Here is a 13,851-nt window from a genome sequence, read left to right as displayed (position 1 = left end):
ATGTGTAACATAATGTAATGGCCTTTTGCCATTGTTGAAACTAAGTACACAATCTACCTTAACTTTCAAAATTTGTAAGACCCACAAATCCTACCACAGAGTGAATAAATGACACTCTGAGTGACTTTGACATTGTGAAGATTACATGAGCTTATTATTGTTCACATACTTTCTTTCATTTACCTTGTCTGTGTGTATATTATATCATGAAACAATAAGTTTTTTGTTATACTTGAATAAACCTTTAACAAATAACTGTATGTCTATCAAAGAAATATACCTATTAATTCTTACATTTTTGTCTGTATTTGAAAAATTTCCAGCTTTAACTCCTCCAAAACCTTCAAACCTCCTGAACATGCCTGGTGCCAGTGTTCCCTCACCTAGTCTCCCCACATCCGGATTGCCCAACAAGCCTCCCTCCTCATCGTCTCTTGCCGCATCCAGCCCAGCCCAGCCCAACACATCTGCTTCCCACTCAAGCCCCACCTCCACATCCAACTCCACTTCCTCAACCACCCAGTCTGGCTCCCGGCCTGAACCCCCCAAAGAACGTGATGCTGAGAGGGTAAGAGAGAAGGAGAAGCCCAGGGAAAAGACAGAGAAGCCCTCAACCCCATCATCAACTGGAAGCACCCCTGCCCCTTCAACTTCTGCTGCCAGTGCCAAGAAGGAGAAACCAGACACAGCTGTACCTGCCACCTCTATGCCCACACCTGGCATGGAGTATGTGGTGGACCCTGCCCAGCTTCAGGCCCTGCAGGCTGCTTTGGCATCAGACCCTACAGCTCTCCTCACAAACCAGTTCCTGCCCTACTTCATGCCTGGCTTTTCCCCATATTACACCCCACAGATCCCTGGGGCTCTCCAAGGAGGTTACCTGCAACCAATGTATGGTATGGAAAGTCTCTTCCCTTACAACCCAGCATTGTCACAAGCACTGATGGGCCTGTCTCCAGGGTCCCTGCTGCAGCATTACCAGCAATATCAGCAGAGCTTGCAGGAGGCACTACAGCAGCAGCAACGGCAGCTTCAGCAGATCCAGCAACCCAAGGTGAGCCAAACTCCAGTTCCCCCTCAACCCTTGGGGGATCGCAAAGAATCTGCCAAAGATCAAGTGAAAACAGAGCAAAAGGGCAACCCCCATAGTGAACCCCCTACTTCCTCTTCATCCTCCTCCTCCTCTCATAAAAAAATACCCCCTGAGCAGAATGAGATGGATGGCAAAGCTGTGGACCCCCATCTAGACCAGTACATCGTCCCCAAGGTGCAGTATAAAGTGGCATGCCGCAAGTGTCAAGCAGTTTTCACCAAGGAAGAAGCGGCTATTACCCACCTTAAATCTAACTGTTTTTTCGGTCAGTCTGTGGCAAACCTGCAAGAGATGTTGCTGCGTGTCCCCGGTGGCGTAGGTGCAGGGGTTGGAAGTCTCTATGACTGCCTGGCTTGTAACACTACGTTGGATGGGGAGAAAGCACTCAGTCAACACCTGGAATCGGCATTGCACAAACACAGAACAATCAAGCGATCAGCCAGAAATGCCAAAGAGCACGCTACTAGTTTATTACCTCACTCTTCAGCCTGCTTCCCCAATCCTAACACCGCATCTACCTCGCAGTCTGCCACTCATCCCATCAGCAGCCCCCCTCCCCCGCCAACATCATCGGCCACCATGCCATCCTCTGCTGTCTCCTCTTCCCTGTGCTCCTCCTCTACTACCCCACTCAACACCACAGCTGCCGGCAAACCATGGCCCCAGGCCGCTTTCTCCAGAGCTTTAGCTGGGAAGCCCAATGCCAGTCCCTCCTCTTCTTCCTCCTCTTTTCCTCCAATGTCCTCACCTTCAACGGTTACCTCAAGTTCATTGAGCACCTCAGGAGTTCAGACCTCGATACCAACAGACGTCTTTACCGACGAGTCTGACTCTGACAGCAGTCAGAAGTCAGCAGACAGGCTGGGCAGGACGGCGGAGGAGCCGCAGCAGCCTGGCTTTGTCAAAGACAGTAGTAGTTGTAGTAGTAATCTTGCTAGTGTAGGAACAGACTCCATCAGATTGTAAAAGAGCTTTCAGTGATGGACAATATTTAAAAAAACACTAAAAAAGACAAAAAAAAATCACAAATGGAAAAAACATAAAAAGCAGCAATGTTAAAAATACATTAAAAGTATACAAACCAATTTCAGAAAAAGATGTGTAAAGACTAACTGCAATTCCAAAGCTTGTAACCAAAAATTTAAATGTTAGTGGATTGTTTTCCCATATCAACATGCTGGTTTTCGTTTTGTTGTTTTTGTTTTTGTTTTACTCAACTGAAATACATGCATACTAATATATGAGAATAGAAAAGATCGCTGCAGTTATGTTTTGGGTAATGGTAGAGGAATGCTGTACTGTATGGCAATGGACTGCCTCAAAGTTGACAAACGGCCCAAGAACCCTTTTGAAGAAATACGAGTCAACAAGCTGTCCCTTTGTTTTGTAATAATTTCTACTTAATAGCACAGTCACAAAAAGCCAGTATGTACTGTATGGGAGAATAGTCTATCAGTTTTCTTGCTATTTAAGAATTCAGATACCAATGGCTTGCAAAAGTAAAAGAATAATGTAATGTCTATTTTATTCTCAGGTCAACAGCTCACAGATGTTTTTCTGTTACAGAAATCCATGTTATACACCTTTTGTTTCCAACAGGAGAACTTGATTTAATAGCTGAAAGTTTTAAGTTGAATGAAATTTTTAATAAGGCATTGTGTCTGGGCATTCAAAAAGGATAAATGATTTGCTGATTTTGACATTAGAAATCCTTTTAAATGGGGCGGGGGGGTCACAATCTCATTCAGACAAGGAGAGCATTGCAGACATAAAACCGGGCGATAAAAAGAGTTTTGATTAAAGAAAAACAACCTTCTGTATTTATGATAGATATGAACATTTTTGGTGTTAAGTAGATTGTCGCATTGGAAATGAATTTAAACAGTATGGTAGGTTGAAAAAACGTTGTGTACATTTAGCTTTTGTATTGTCCAACTTTAAGACGCTTCATTTGATGTTGTCTTGGTCATTCCGATAGACTAGATTATGGACAGGTAATTTATCTCAACTTTATTTCTGTCTTATTCTGGACTTCTTGGGAAACATTCACCCTAATGCCCCACCTGACAAGGCAGGATCGTCCTTTAGAATTATTTAAATTTTATGGTTTGGTTGGTATTGCACTAACCAAAACAAAAATGATCCTGGGTGAAATATTGAAAGTTTTATTTAATTTAATTTTTGTGTTACCTTTGTGCACTTATCACTGTCTGACTCCGATTTCTCACTCTACTTGTTCCTCTCTTCGCACTTATTTTTCTCTGCCCTCCTGTGTTTGTAGATATGTACACTACAAAGCAGGTATTTTGTTCTTCATGTAGTGTGGCTACAGTCTTTATTTTCATTTTGACATTTATGTTGCCATAAATGAAAATGAAAAAATAATACTAATAATAATTCTCACGCTTTAAGACAAAAAGAAAATCCAAAGACTAAACACTTTCACCATTGGTGCATAAATATGAGAAAAGAGGCTTCTTTATACTTGAGAATTTGTTGCTGTTTTTAGAGGAAAGAAAACTAAGTTTTAAAAGATAAAGGAGTACGCATCAGAGTTGCCGTTTTTGCTTCTTTGCAAGCAAACAGGTGGCTTTTTTACGTAAATACCAAAAACCAAAAAGGGCCCTTGTCCTTGCATTGTGGAGTAGCACCGTTACAGAGCCATTGCAGTTTGTAAGATAGAGGTTATTAATCTTTGTTTGACTTTTTTGTCACATTCAAATGTCCATTTTTTTAAAGAAAATGTATAAGGTCTGGTCTTCAAGGACATACGTTTTGCTGCTAATGTAGAATTTTGAAAGAAAAAAAAGTACCTAGATGCATGCTCATTTTGCTTTTGGCTAAGCTTTAATTAAAACAAACAATAAACCAATTTCTTGCCTCTGCAACACCTTTTTTTTCTTGTTGCAAAAATGGAACTTTGAAGACTGTGAATATATGTTCCAAAGGACATTTTGCCGATTTTCTTTTTGAACAGACCAATGTTTAAAGCCAATGATCTATAACGTTTGTAAAGAACAGTGCATTCCAAATATCACAATGGATTTTTCTTAAGCAAGGACTTGTCCTATTTCCTTTAATTGCTTTTAATTGTCACAATCTATTTTTTTTCCTCATATTTAAAGTGACTGTAAACTGTTGTGTAAATTTTTGCATCATTGGTTGCTGAACAAAGTGACCTCCATATGTCATTTTGTGCTGGCATGGAACATTGCTGAAAATCCCTCCATTCAGTCAAGGTTGTTGCTCACTTGTTAAGCAAGTAATAGTGGTTACCAAAAAATGTATATAATACATCTGGTACTGATGCGTCTCATAGGTTTAGTAACATTTATGACAGTCAACATACAAGTAGTCTCGGAGGCAAATGCTGGCTGTATTGCTGAGGTGTTCTTGCCCCCTTCCTGGGAAATCCACCAGTGACTTGTCCCATGTGTCTGCAGGATGCCACTTCCACGCATAGATTACAGGTTTTTAAGGGATACCTTCATTCCAAAGCATTATTTCTGGAAAAAGGTTTTTTGAAGATGTCCCTTGATTTCAAATAGCTAGGATGCTTTCATGTCCAAAGAAGTCACCCACTTAATTTTATTGCAATGGAAATGGATGTGCATAGGTACCCCAACCCTTTCACTGATGATCCGATTAACTAAAATTTGTATTTTTTCAACCAAAACCAAGACATATTTGAATTTGTGAAGACCTACTTTTTGGCCACTATTGTATAGCCAATATATTCGCAATAATGAATACACAGCAAAATCTAAAAAGTGTGTTTAAAGTGCTTCATCTTGCAGAGCAATGTGATTTGGTGTTAATACTACAGCATGCTGTTGAAAGTCAGGAGATTTTGTCTGCAAGCTTGCTATTTCTCTGAAGTCCAGTTCCCTGAAATATTGTTCATATGTACTTTCTTATTTGTTGAAAATTCTTAAGTTGTACAGTTTGTCTAATATCTTTGCTTTATTTTCATTTTTCAGAAAATGTCAGACATGTATTGTTATTAAGTATTTGTATTTTATTTTAGTTTCTGTATATTACTTTTTATCATAAATTAACACTAGCTTTAATTTGAATTGTTGAAATTCCAACACAAAAACAAAAAATATGACCTGGCCACTTTATGGTGTGATAATGTCCTTTTTATATTCATTGTCTCAATGATAATGTATGCTCTCTTATTTCCAAAGTGTAATCTTTTGGGCTCTTTTGTGAAAGACAAAGTTGAGGTCTCTACATCAGATTCAGCCAGCATGGACTCTGTGTGTGTGTGTGTGTGTGTGTATGTATGTGTGTGTTTATTTCATAAGAGCCAGCATCAATTAAATTTTTTCTTGTTTGCCTTTTATTTTTTATGTTTCACACCAAAACAAACTGAACCACAAACCTGGATTATGAATAACTGAAATTTAGAAAATCAAATTTTAAAGATAATGATTAGAAACGAGAATGATCATACTGAAGCACTGAGCAGTTTTTACTTTGATTGAATATATGAATGTGGCCAAAGCTTTATGCAGTTGAAACAAAAAGAAAAAAATTACAAGTTGTGCCCCAGATAAGTGTATATTTTATTGTGGCACAAGACGCTATTGTGGATAATTGGATCCACTGACTTACATTGGGATACTTGATTTTAATGGACATTTACAAAGAGAGAGATAAAGACAAGGTTTTGCTGTAGAGGTCATCTTTTGCCCACTGTGAAAACAAACGTGTACCTGTATACAGATATAGATATATTTAAAACAAGACATCAAACTTTTTTTGTTTTTGAGATGAAGAAGGAATGAAAAGAAAAAGGACTCTGGGAAGCTTTGGAAATCTTGTTAGGAGGACATGAAAGGCTGTGGGCACACCAAAACTGGGCATGGGAGCCAAAGGCAGGCTCAAAACAGCTTTAAAACCACCTCCATATTTGATTACTGACAACTCTGTAATGGGAATGGACTCTGGAACCAATGGACATGTGTGACACAGAGAGGAAAGTCCTTAGATGAAACTGAACTTAAGTGGCTCCAGCTGCCTCTTTCTCCTTTCTGTCTGTCTCTTTATTTCTCCAGCTCTGCCTCTGCTTCTGCTCTTTGATGGACATTTTCCAAATTTCAGGACAGGATGGACAGAGATGCTTGCTTCATTTCTCCCAGTTCATTCATTTCCTTGTACTTGTCTCTGGTTGACAAGTAAAGCTCTCCAGTCAAATGGCGGCTCACCCCTCTCTCTGTTGATTACATAATCTAAAAAGAGAAATGAGTAACAGAGAGAGGGGACGGGTTCTCAAAACTGTCATTCTTAAAGAGGCAGTTACACTAAAAAAGCGTATTAACCAAAATTAACAACCAAACTAACAACCAAACAACCATTTGCTCCAACTTCAAAGATGAACTGTTACTTGGAGCTCTCTGTTCCTTTTGTGACTTCTGGTGCCACAATGTTTTTTTATGCTTTTAGTTTTTCTTTTCGTTTCCTTGAATTACTCCTCCTTCGAGCCTCATAAGCATGGCTCTGTGGCTCCAGGCAGCCCATCCGAGGGTAGAAAAAAACAGCCTTGCAATGTACAAAAAAGAGCAAGTTAAACCAAAAATGTTGTTCTTGATGTCTTTTCTATACTGTAGTCTTGTTAGCTTTTTTGTTACTGTAATTATATGATGAAGATTTCCAAACTGTACCAAATTACATGGAAACTAACATACATACAACCACATGGAACTTCAGACTTTTAAAGAAACTTTTGTCACAAAACCTTGTTGTCCTAGTTAAGTTGATTGTAGATGGTAATTGAATATACTCCTTTGAAAATATTTCATCAAGTATGTTTCTTGCTCATTGTGATACATTAAAAAAGTATGAGCATACATTTCACCAGTTTGGACTCCTCTTTGTTGTGGTGTGTATAGGTTTTGTTTGAACCTTAAAGGTCCAGCCAGAATTTTTAACTATATTTTGACCATATAGATTACATATGTGTTTATACAAATCATAAGCAACCTTTTGGTAAATTTTTGTTACATGTGAGTTACTTTTTTAGACTTACTATTATTATGACAGTAAACAAATACACATTTCAGTTATTTACATAATTACATAATTATTTGTTTGTTGCTTGTTTTTGTGTATTTTTGATTTAAGAATTACACATTCATACATGAGCCTGTATGCAGGATAAGTGGTTGACGATGGATGGATGGAATTACACATTCTAAACCTGTGTTTATGACTTTGTCCTGATCAGGATCAGTGATTGTGCCTTTACGTAGAAAACATTAGAAAAAACATTTAGCAGGGTGCATTACAATGTAATTCTATATTTTCAGTGGAACAATTGGTATTGCTGAGTGTATTATTTCTATCAACACTACTACTACTGATGCTACTACTCATTTAAAGGCACTATCAGTTAAAAAAAAAAAAAAAAAAAAACTCAAGTAACACCTAGTGGCAGGCTTAGAAAACTACAACAGAAGCAATTGCGTGGTTACTTCAAGTTTGCCACCTATTAGTTAACTGATACTGTTCCTAAGAAATAAGACCAAGGCTGCATATCATAACATGTCTAATTAATTTATCTCAAAGCACTGTTTTTTCCATTGCGCGTATACACACCTCTCCAAACCACACTGTTTTTGCTGCAAGTAAAAGTTAGCATGTCTTCCATTCAAAATGCATTCAATTGCAGTATAACCCAGCAAGTAGCTTGCAAGACAAGACCCAATGAGATTACTGCTGGATGTTTGTAAAATATTACCATATGAGGCGAGGCTGGCTGAGCAGAAATTTGCTATGCCACATTAAAAACCAAATTAAGCCTAGGTGGCTAACATTTGCTACATTGTCTGCCGGTATGATAAATTAAGAGCTAAGTGTATTTTACAGAATCTGAGTCTGCCTCCACCTTTCAAATGCTGCACCGATGTTCACTCTGGAAAAACGATACAAAGTGTACACAGTACGCAGTGGGTAGTTCAGGGGGCCTGGGATGCTGGACCATTCCCAATGAAAACAGAGCGGGTCCAGTTCTGCCTGTTAAGCAAAATTGAATTCTCAGCAAACACTGAGGTGCAGTAACAGAGGTACTGGCATTGTTCAGCAACACTTGTGAGCGCCCACTTATATGTTATGATCAATTTGTACCAAGAGTCAGTAAGATGTTACTGATTGTACCTTTAAATATTTTAATATGTGTTGTTAAAATTATAATGGCTTAATTCTGTAACACACTATGTAGAGTGATCTTGTCAGATCACTTCAGCCTCTGAAATTCTATATGCCCATGCGTTATTATTTAGACAACTGGTAAGGAAATACCCTCACCTAATTGATACATTTTAAGCAACAACTGTGAACTTCATAATTAGAGGTGGCTGTGTGCAACTATTATAATCAGAAGCTCTGACAGTGAAGCTTTGAAAGTTCAACATAAATGAGATGCATTGCAAGGAGTAAAAATTAATAAAAGAAGAAATGGTTCTTAAATCATTTCTGTTAAAAGTCAAAAGTGTCTAAAATGACTATTTGGTCAGACAGGTTTTAATTAGATATAATGACAACAACCACGTTTGTTACATGTTCCCTAAAGGAGTGAGCTGATACTATTGCATGATTTTTGAACTTCTGTATAGCTCATAGAATATGGCTGAATTGTATACATTAAACTCATTCTCAACAACTTTGTTAAAATGATGCCACTTTGTAAGGAAAGTATGAATCCAGCCCAAGTCTGAGGAGCACCAAACCTCACCCTAAAGAGAGTTTAAGAAAGAAGCCTTCCTGTGTCAAGCAAGAGGCGAGATTCATTGGCCATGTTGAGCCAATTAACACGCAAGGGCACATCCCGAATGAATTAAAATCACCCTAATCCGATCAGTGTGAAAAGCAAGGCCATTTCCTTCACAGGCCTGGACCAGATGGCACTCACACTCAGATGCTACATTGAAACAGGCCAGGCCCAGTCACACAGTGTGAAATTGGGTTAGTGCCTGAGTTTAACATAGGCCCTGGGCAATGTGAGCTCCCAAAACCATTCTCCCCTGGCCTAAAGGTACAGGGCCCACCATGCCAATCTTTGGCCCCATATTTAATTATCATTCTCAATGCACCTCACTAACTCACAAATTTCAGTCAGAGGTGGAGCTGACAGCTTCCTAAATTCATTTGTCTACTTAGACTAGTCAACCTTTTACATATCCCAAATAGCCTCTGACATACCACAGAATGTTCTCTTTTGTAGCACACAAGACAAGCACAGCCCTGTTGGATAGAATATCACATACTTTTTTGTACACTGTGACCCGAGCTGGGTGGCGTTACCATGCTGAGGCCTAAGATCTTGCTTTGTTGGAAAAATGGCTTGTTGGGGTTTCCAGAGCTCTTTAGTATCAGCTTTCAACCATTGCAGCGAATAAATGGTACAAATGTTAGATGATTCTCATCAAAATGACTATAAAAGCAGTGGGTGTGCTATGTCATCTTGGTCCTTGTTGTAAATAAAAAACATATCGCTCTTATGGTTGTTTGGCTTAGGGTTGGTAATACCACTTGACACCACAATGGCAGAGAACGGGGAGGAGAAGCTGTAAGGGAAACCACACATCCCAGCATCCAATTCCACACTGCTATGGTCAGCGCATCCTGCCTCTGTCTTAGTCAATAGAGCGGAGTCAACCCTGCCAGTGTGTCCTGTTCTACGGTCTTCACAAACACTCAAAAATGTTATGCAATGAAGCTTCCTTAAATTGTCAGTGGCATACAGTATAAGGAAATCGCAAAAGTATGTAGACTTTAAGCCAAGTGTCACTCATACTAAACCTGTTGAAGGCTTTAGGAAAATGTTGAATGTAGAATTGTGTGTAAACTGTTCCGAACTGCACTGAAGTAACAAATTGGAGTGTGTCAGCAGCAGCAGACACTGTGGACATACTGAATACATTTGTGACTAAGCCAATGAAAGACCTAGCTAAGCTGGGCTGCTTTGCACACGAGCAGTTGCCACTGTCAAGGGTTAACCCCTGACTGACACTGAAACAACATAGATGACCGGGAAGAACAGAAATTTCACCGGCAATCCCGAAAGCCACATAGTTCTTCTTTCCGCATAACATGTCTACTGCTCCTCTCTGTTTTCCACCCCTACATATACCTCTTTGCCTTGCCACATTGTCTTCTTCCCCTATCAATGTCAAAGGCAAATTACACTACAGCCTTGAGGACAGGTCAAACTAATTCAATCTAATCTGTCAGATAAAATGATGGGTGAGTGAGGATCAAAGGGAAATTGAATGGGATGAAAAAATTTAAAGGGAAGACTCAGTTTCTTTTGAAAGCCTAAAGTTTCCTGATTCAAAATGGGTTGACCCATCTTCACATCACTTCATACTGCATTCCCAGGGGGGAAAAAACTTTCATATCTTTACCCCCACCTGTGCTGGTTAAGTGAGTTGCTTAAAACCCCACTGCCTAAACCGCACCTCACTGGTGTCCCTCCTACCCACATGGGATTCATGCTGGAGAAGGTGTAGAGGGTATCTTGGCAGGCTCTGGGACTTGCCGAAGCATTTCTTGTCTTCTGAACACAGGATCAGGTGTCACCATTTTCCCAGCACCTTCTGGTTCTGTTTAACAGGAAATGAGGTCCATCAGAAGAACTCTGGCCAAAACTGAGCCAGAATGAGTCCTGACAGGCAGGAATATTAGCCTGTGACGGCAGTCAGTAATTGAATGATCGCCCTCCCCCCTCTCACTCATAATGAAGAGAATATGTGCTGGGAATGTGTTTGTCCTTCTTCATCCTTCGTCTGCCCTTTTCCTTTCCTCTTTTCCCCCCTTTTCTACCCCTTAATAAATCATTTGTGGGGGCAGAAATAAGGGATAATTTTACTTCACTTCAAAGTGCTTCTCATGGTGTCATTTCTGTAACCTCAAAGTGATGATGCATTAACAAGGCTTCGGGTGAGCTCTGCCTGAGAGTGTTTTTTGCCTTTAAACAAAGCTGTGCTGATAATTTCGTGAGAGAGTGAGCTGAAGTACATGAGAGATCAATTATCACACCTCATTTTGTTCTCATATGCAAAATGATAATGGGTGGACCATGTCAGACCTGAACCATCAGGTGGTGTATCCTTTCTCCATAAATGTGTTTCACAGATTGTCTAAGGGGTCTGTTAAATCCCTTTACCAGTTAAAAAACTAAAGGGAAAGAATTTGGCTTCTCCTTGATCTGTCTTCAAATGTCTTTCTGCGCACAAGATTTAACAGTAATAAACCAACAGAATAAACCTAACACTCAGCATGTTATCACCACACACTTGTAAACACTACTTTCATATTAGAAAGAAATATTGGGGAAAAAACATTAGGTTGTAGTCCTTTCTGTGTGTTTGTCAGCAAACAGTAGAACAAGTGTGTATCTACATTATGGATGGTCCAGCGAGACAGAGTCCATGTGCTACAGAGGAGGCTTGGCTTTAAGGCAATGGGTGAGGAAGGTGATGCTGTTGAGCAAGCGGGAGGCACAGCTTTGAGGTGCAGCGTCATATTTCACATAGCTTTGGGGATAATGTCAACTCTGAGAAGAATTCTTAATACAATAATTGCTCTGAGACTTGTTCGTATTAATATTTCTCTGACTTTGGGTTTGTATTTTTTTAAACCTTAACCAAAATCAGTTGTAGTGCATTGCTGCTGGAATGCCTGTCAGATTGGGCCCTGACCCTGGGCTGGCTGCTATAATGATGGGAAGATGAAAGCACCAGGCCCATTCCCAGGCTGCCCTGTTAGGGGGTGCAAGCCTGTGAAATGGAGAGATAATGGACACCAGGTGTGCTGTGGATGCCTGAGACACTCCTCAGTCAGTCTGAGAGCTCCTCTCAGTGAGAGGGAGGGCACACTACCACTGTTGAACATGGACTGGGCCATAGTCCAGTTCCTCACTCCATATCATGCACACACATATGCATTGTATAATGTACATATTTAAAAAAACATATAGTAATTTCTTCAGTATATATATATATATACCAAATGGTGCACCTGTATTTAAACTGGTCTTTTTTCCCTCATAAAAAGTACAGTGTGGCTTGTAGACATAAAGTGAGAATGTGGGCTGATTATCAATATTTTGCATGAATTATGTACACGTGTGTGTCTCTGTGGTATTCATAAGCATTATAATTTGACCATTCAAAACAACTATTTTATATATACCCCTCGTATCTGTCATTAATTTAAAGTGGAGAAGTTTTAAAAGAAAGGTCAGGCAGACTGGCCACAAAAGTGTTTCTAATTGGCACAGACAGGCTTGCAAAGCTCTGCTGTAATTACAGTCTAATTAGCAGGCAGCTAGCTGAATCCGACATTCCATTTAACGTCAACAATTTAACTCTTTACAGGAACCCCTTAAGAACATATTTCAAAGATTCTAGCAGATCCTGTGGGAGAAAACAGTCTGCCCCACTTCTGTCGCGTACAGGAGGTCGGTAAATGTCAATTGGAGAGAGAGCTGAAAATGTTGAAGAGGGACTCAAGTGAAGATAGGTCCTCATTAAAGCCTTCTCTCTTCATAAGAGCTTGTTGAATGATAAATATTAAACATTGATTACATACAAATAGGAATGACTCTCTTATCATCAAAGACTATTGTCTTCCTGAGATTATCACATAATTAAATCTAACAGGGTCCTGCTGAGGCCTTTTTGTCAAGTGAATGAATTACTAATTATTCCCACATGAATAAGGGGCAATCACTGTGGCTGCCATATGAACAAGCATGCAAAGGTAGTCAATCCAGAAGAATATGAGACTATTGCAGGAAGGCAAATTCCTATTTGATTTGCTCTGTCTGGCTATTAAAAGGGCTTTCACTCAGGATGGCTTATCTTTTGAGCCAAAATGCAGTTTCACATTTTGGAGTATGGCTTCTCATACTGTGTAAATCATTTCAAAACTCATTATGTTTACCAGATCATTTTAGGGGAGACACAAAAGGCCTGCCCCAAGTGATAGAAAACTTCAAATGCAAAATGAAAAGGCAAGTTTCAAGCGTATACTGTGACAATAAAAATACTTTTTGGCAGGTACAAGTTCATCTGTCAGGTTGAACACGGTCAAATGGGATATCAGAGACTGACCCCTTTTACTTTGTGAATAGTTAGTTTTCAGATGAAAATTCTGTTGTTCTATTTGCCCGTTAAGTTGCTGATATTTCATTTAAGTTCGTTCCTCCAGAGCTGTCACTGCAGCTGACCTGTCTGGACAGAATATATATTAAAAGTCTGTGGATTAAAACTGAGTTTGGTTTAGGGGAGGCTGGAGTCATGCTTGCAGCCCAAGGTGTCTTTGCTCTGTCTTACAGCTGGTAATGTCAACATAGTCTAATGAGAAACACTTTAACTTTTCCTTCTCTCTCCTCTTCCTTCTCCAAAGCATGCAGTTAAGTTCACATAACACAACCTACACAGTAACAGGAGTTGACTTAATATCTGTCGTCCTACGATTGTGAATCATACGCAATTAATCTGCAGCATACTGCCTCGAGCCCAGCCCTACCCCCAGCACACACTCACTCACACCATTGCACACACAACCTATCCTTTGGTCTGCCTGTTTATCCTTCTCACTGTCTACCTCATGTAGACATGATACTCTCAACTTATCAAGCCAAGGTCACTGAACATCCATCTGAAATTAGTGCCTCCTGCTAAAGCTTGAAATTAATAAGGCCACCATTTAAATGCTACAGTTATCAAACTCATATATAACAAATG

The 13,851-nt window shown here is 39.6% G+C and overlaps 1 protein-coding gene across 1 annotated transcript in view; it reads left to right on the top strand.

The window, feature by feature from the left end:
- The window catches only part of zfhx3b (zinc finger homeobox 3b), a 111,094-nt gene extending 104,146 nt beyond the window's left edge, over positions 1-6,948 (top strand). Inside the window, exon 9 of the mRNA XM_046033275.1 lies at positions 324-6,948. Within this exon, the coding sequence (XP_045889231.1) occupies positions 324-2,059 (1,736 nt within the window). The 3' untranslated portion in view covers positions 2,060-6,948. The remainder of the gene's footprint in view (positions 1-323) is intronic.
- Positions 6,949-13,851: the final 6,903 nt, after the last annotated feature.

Source organism: Micropterus dolomieu, linkage group LG20 (assembly GCF_021292245.1).
Source record: "Micropterus dolomieu isolate WLL.071019.BEF.003 ecotype Adirondacks linkage group LG20, ASM2129224v1, whole genome shotgun sequence".
Classification (NCBI taxonomy): domain Eukaryota; kingdom Metazoa; phylum Chordata; class Actinopteri; order Centrarchiformes; family Centrarchidae; genus Micropterus; species Micropterus dolomieu.
The sequence above is the reverse complement of the archived record's forward strand: the minus strand, read 5'-3'. Positions and strand labels throughout refer to the sequence as shown.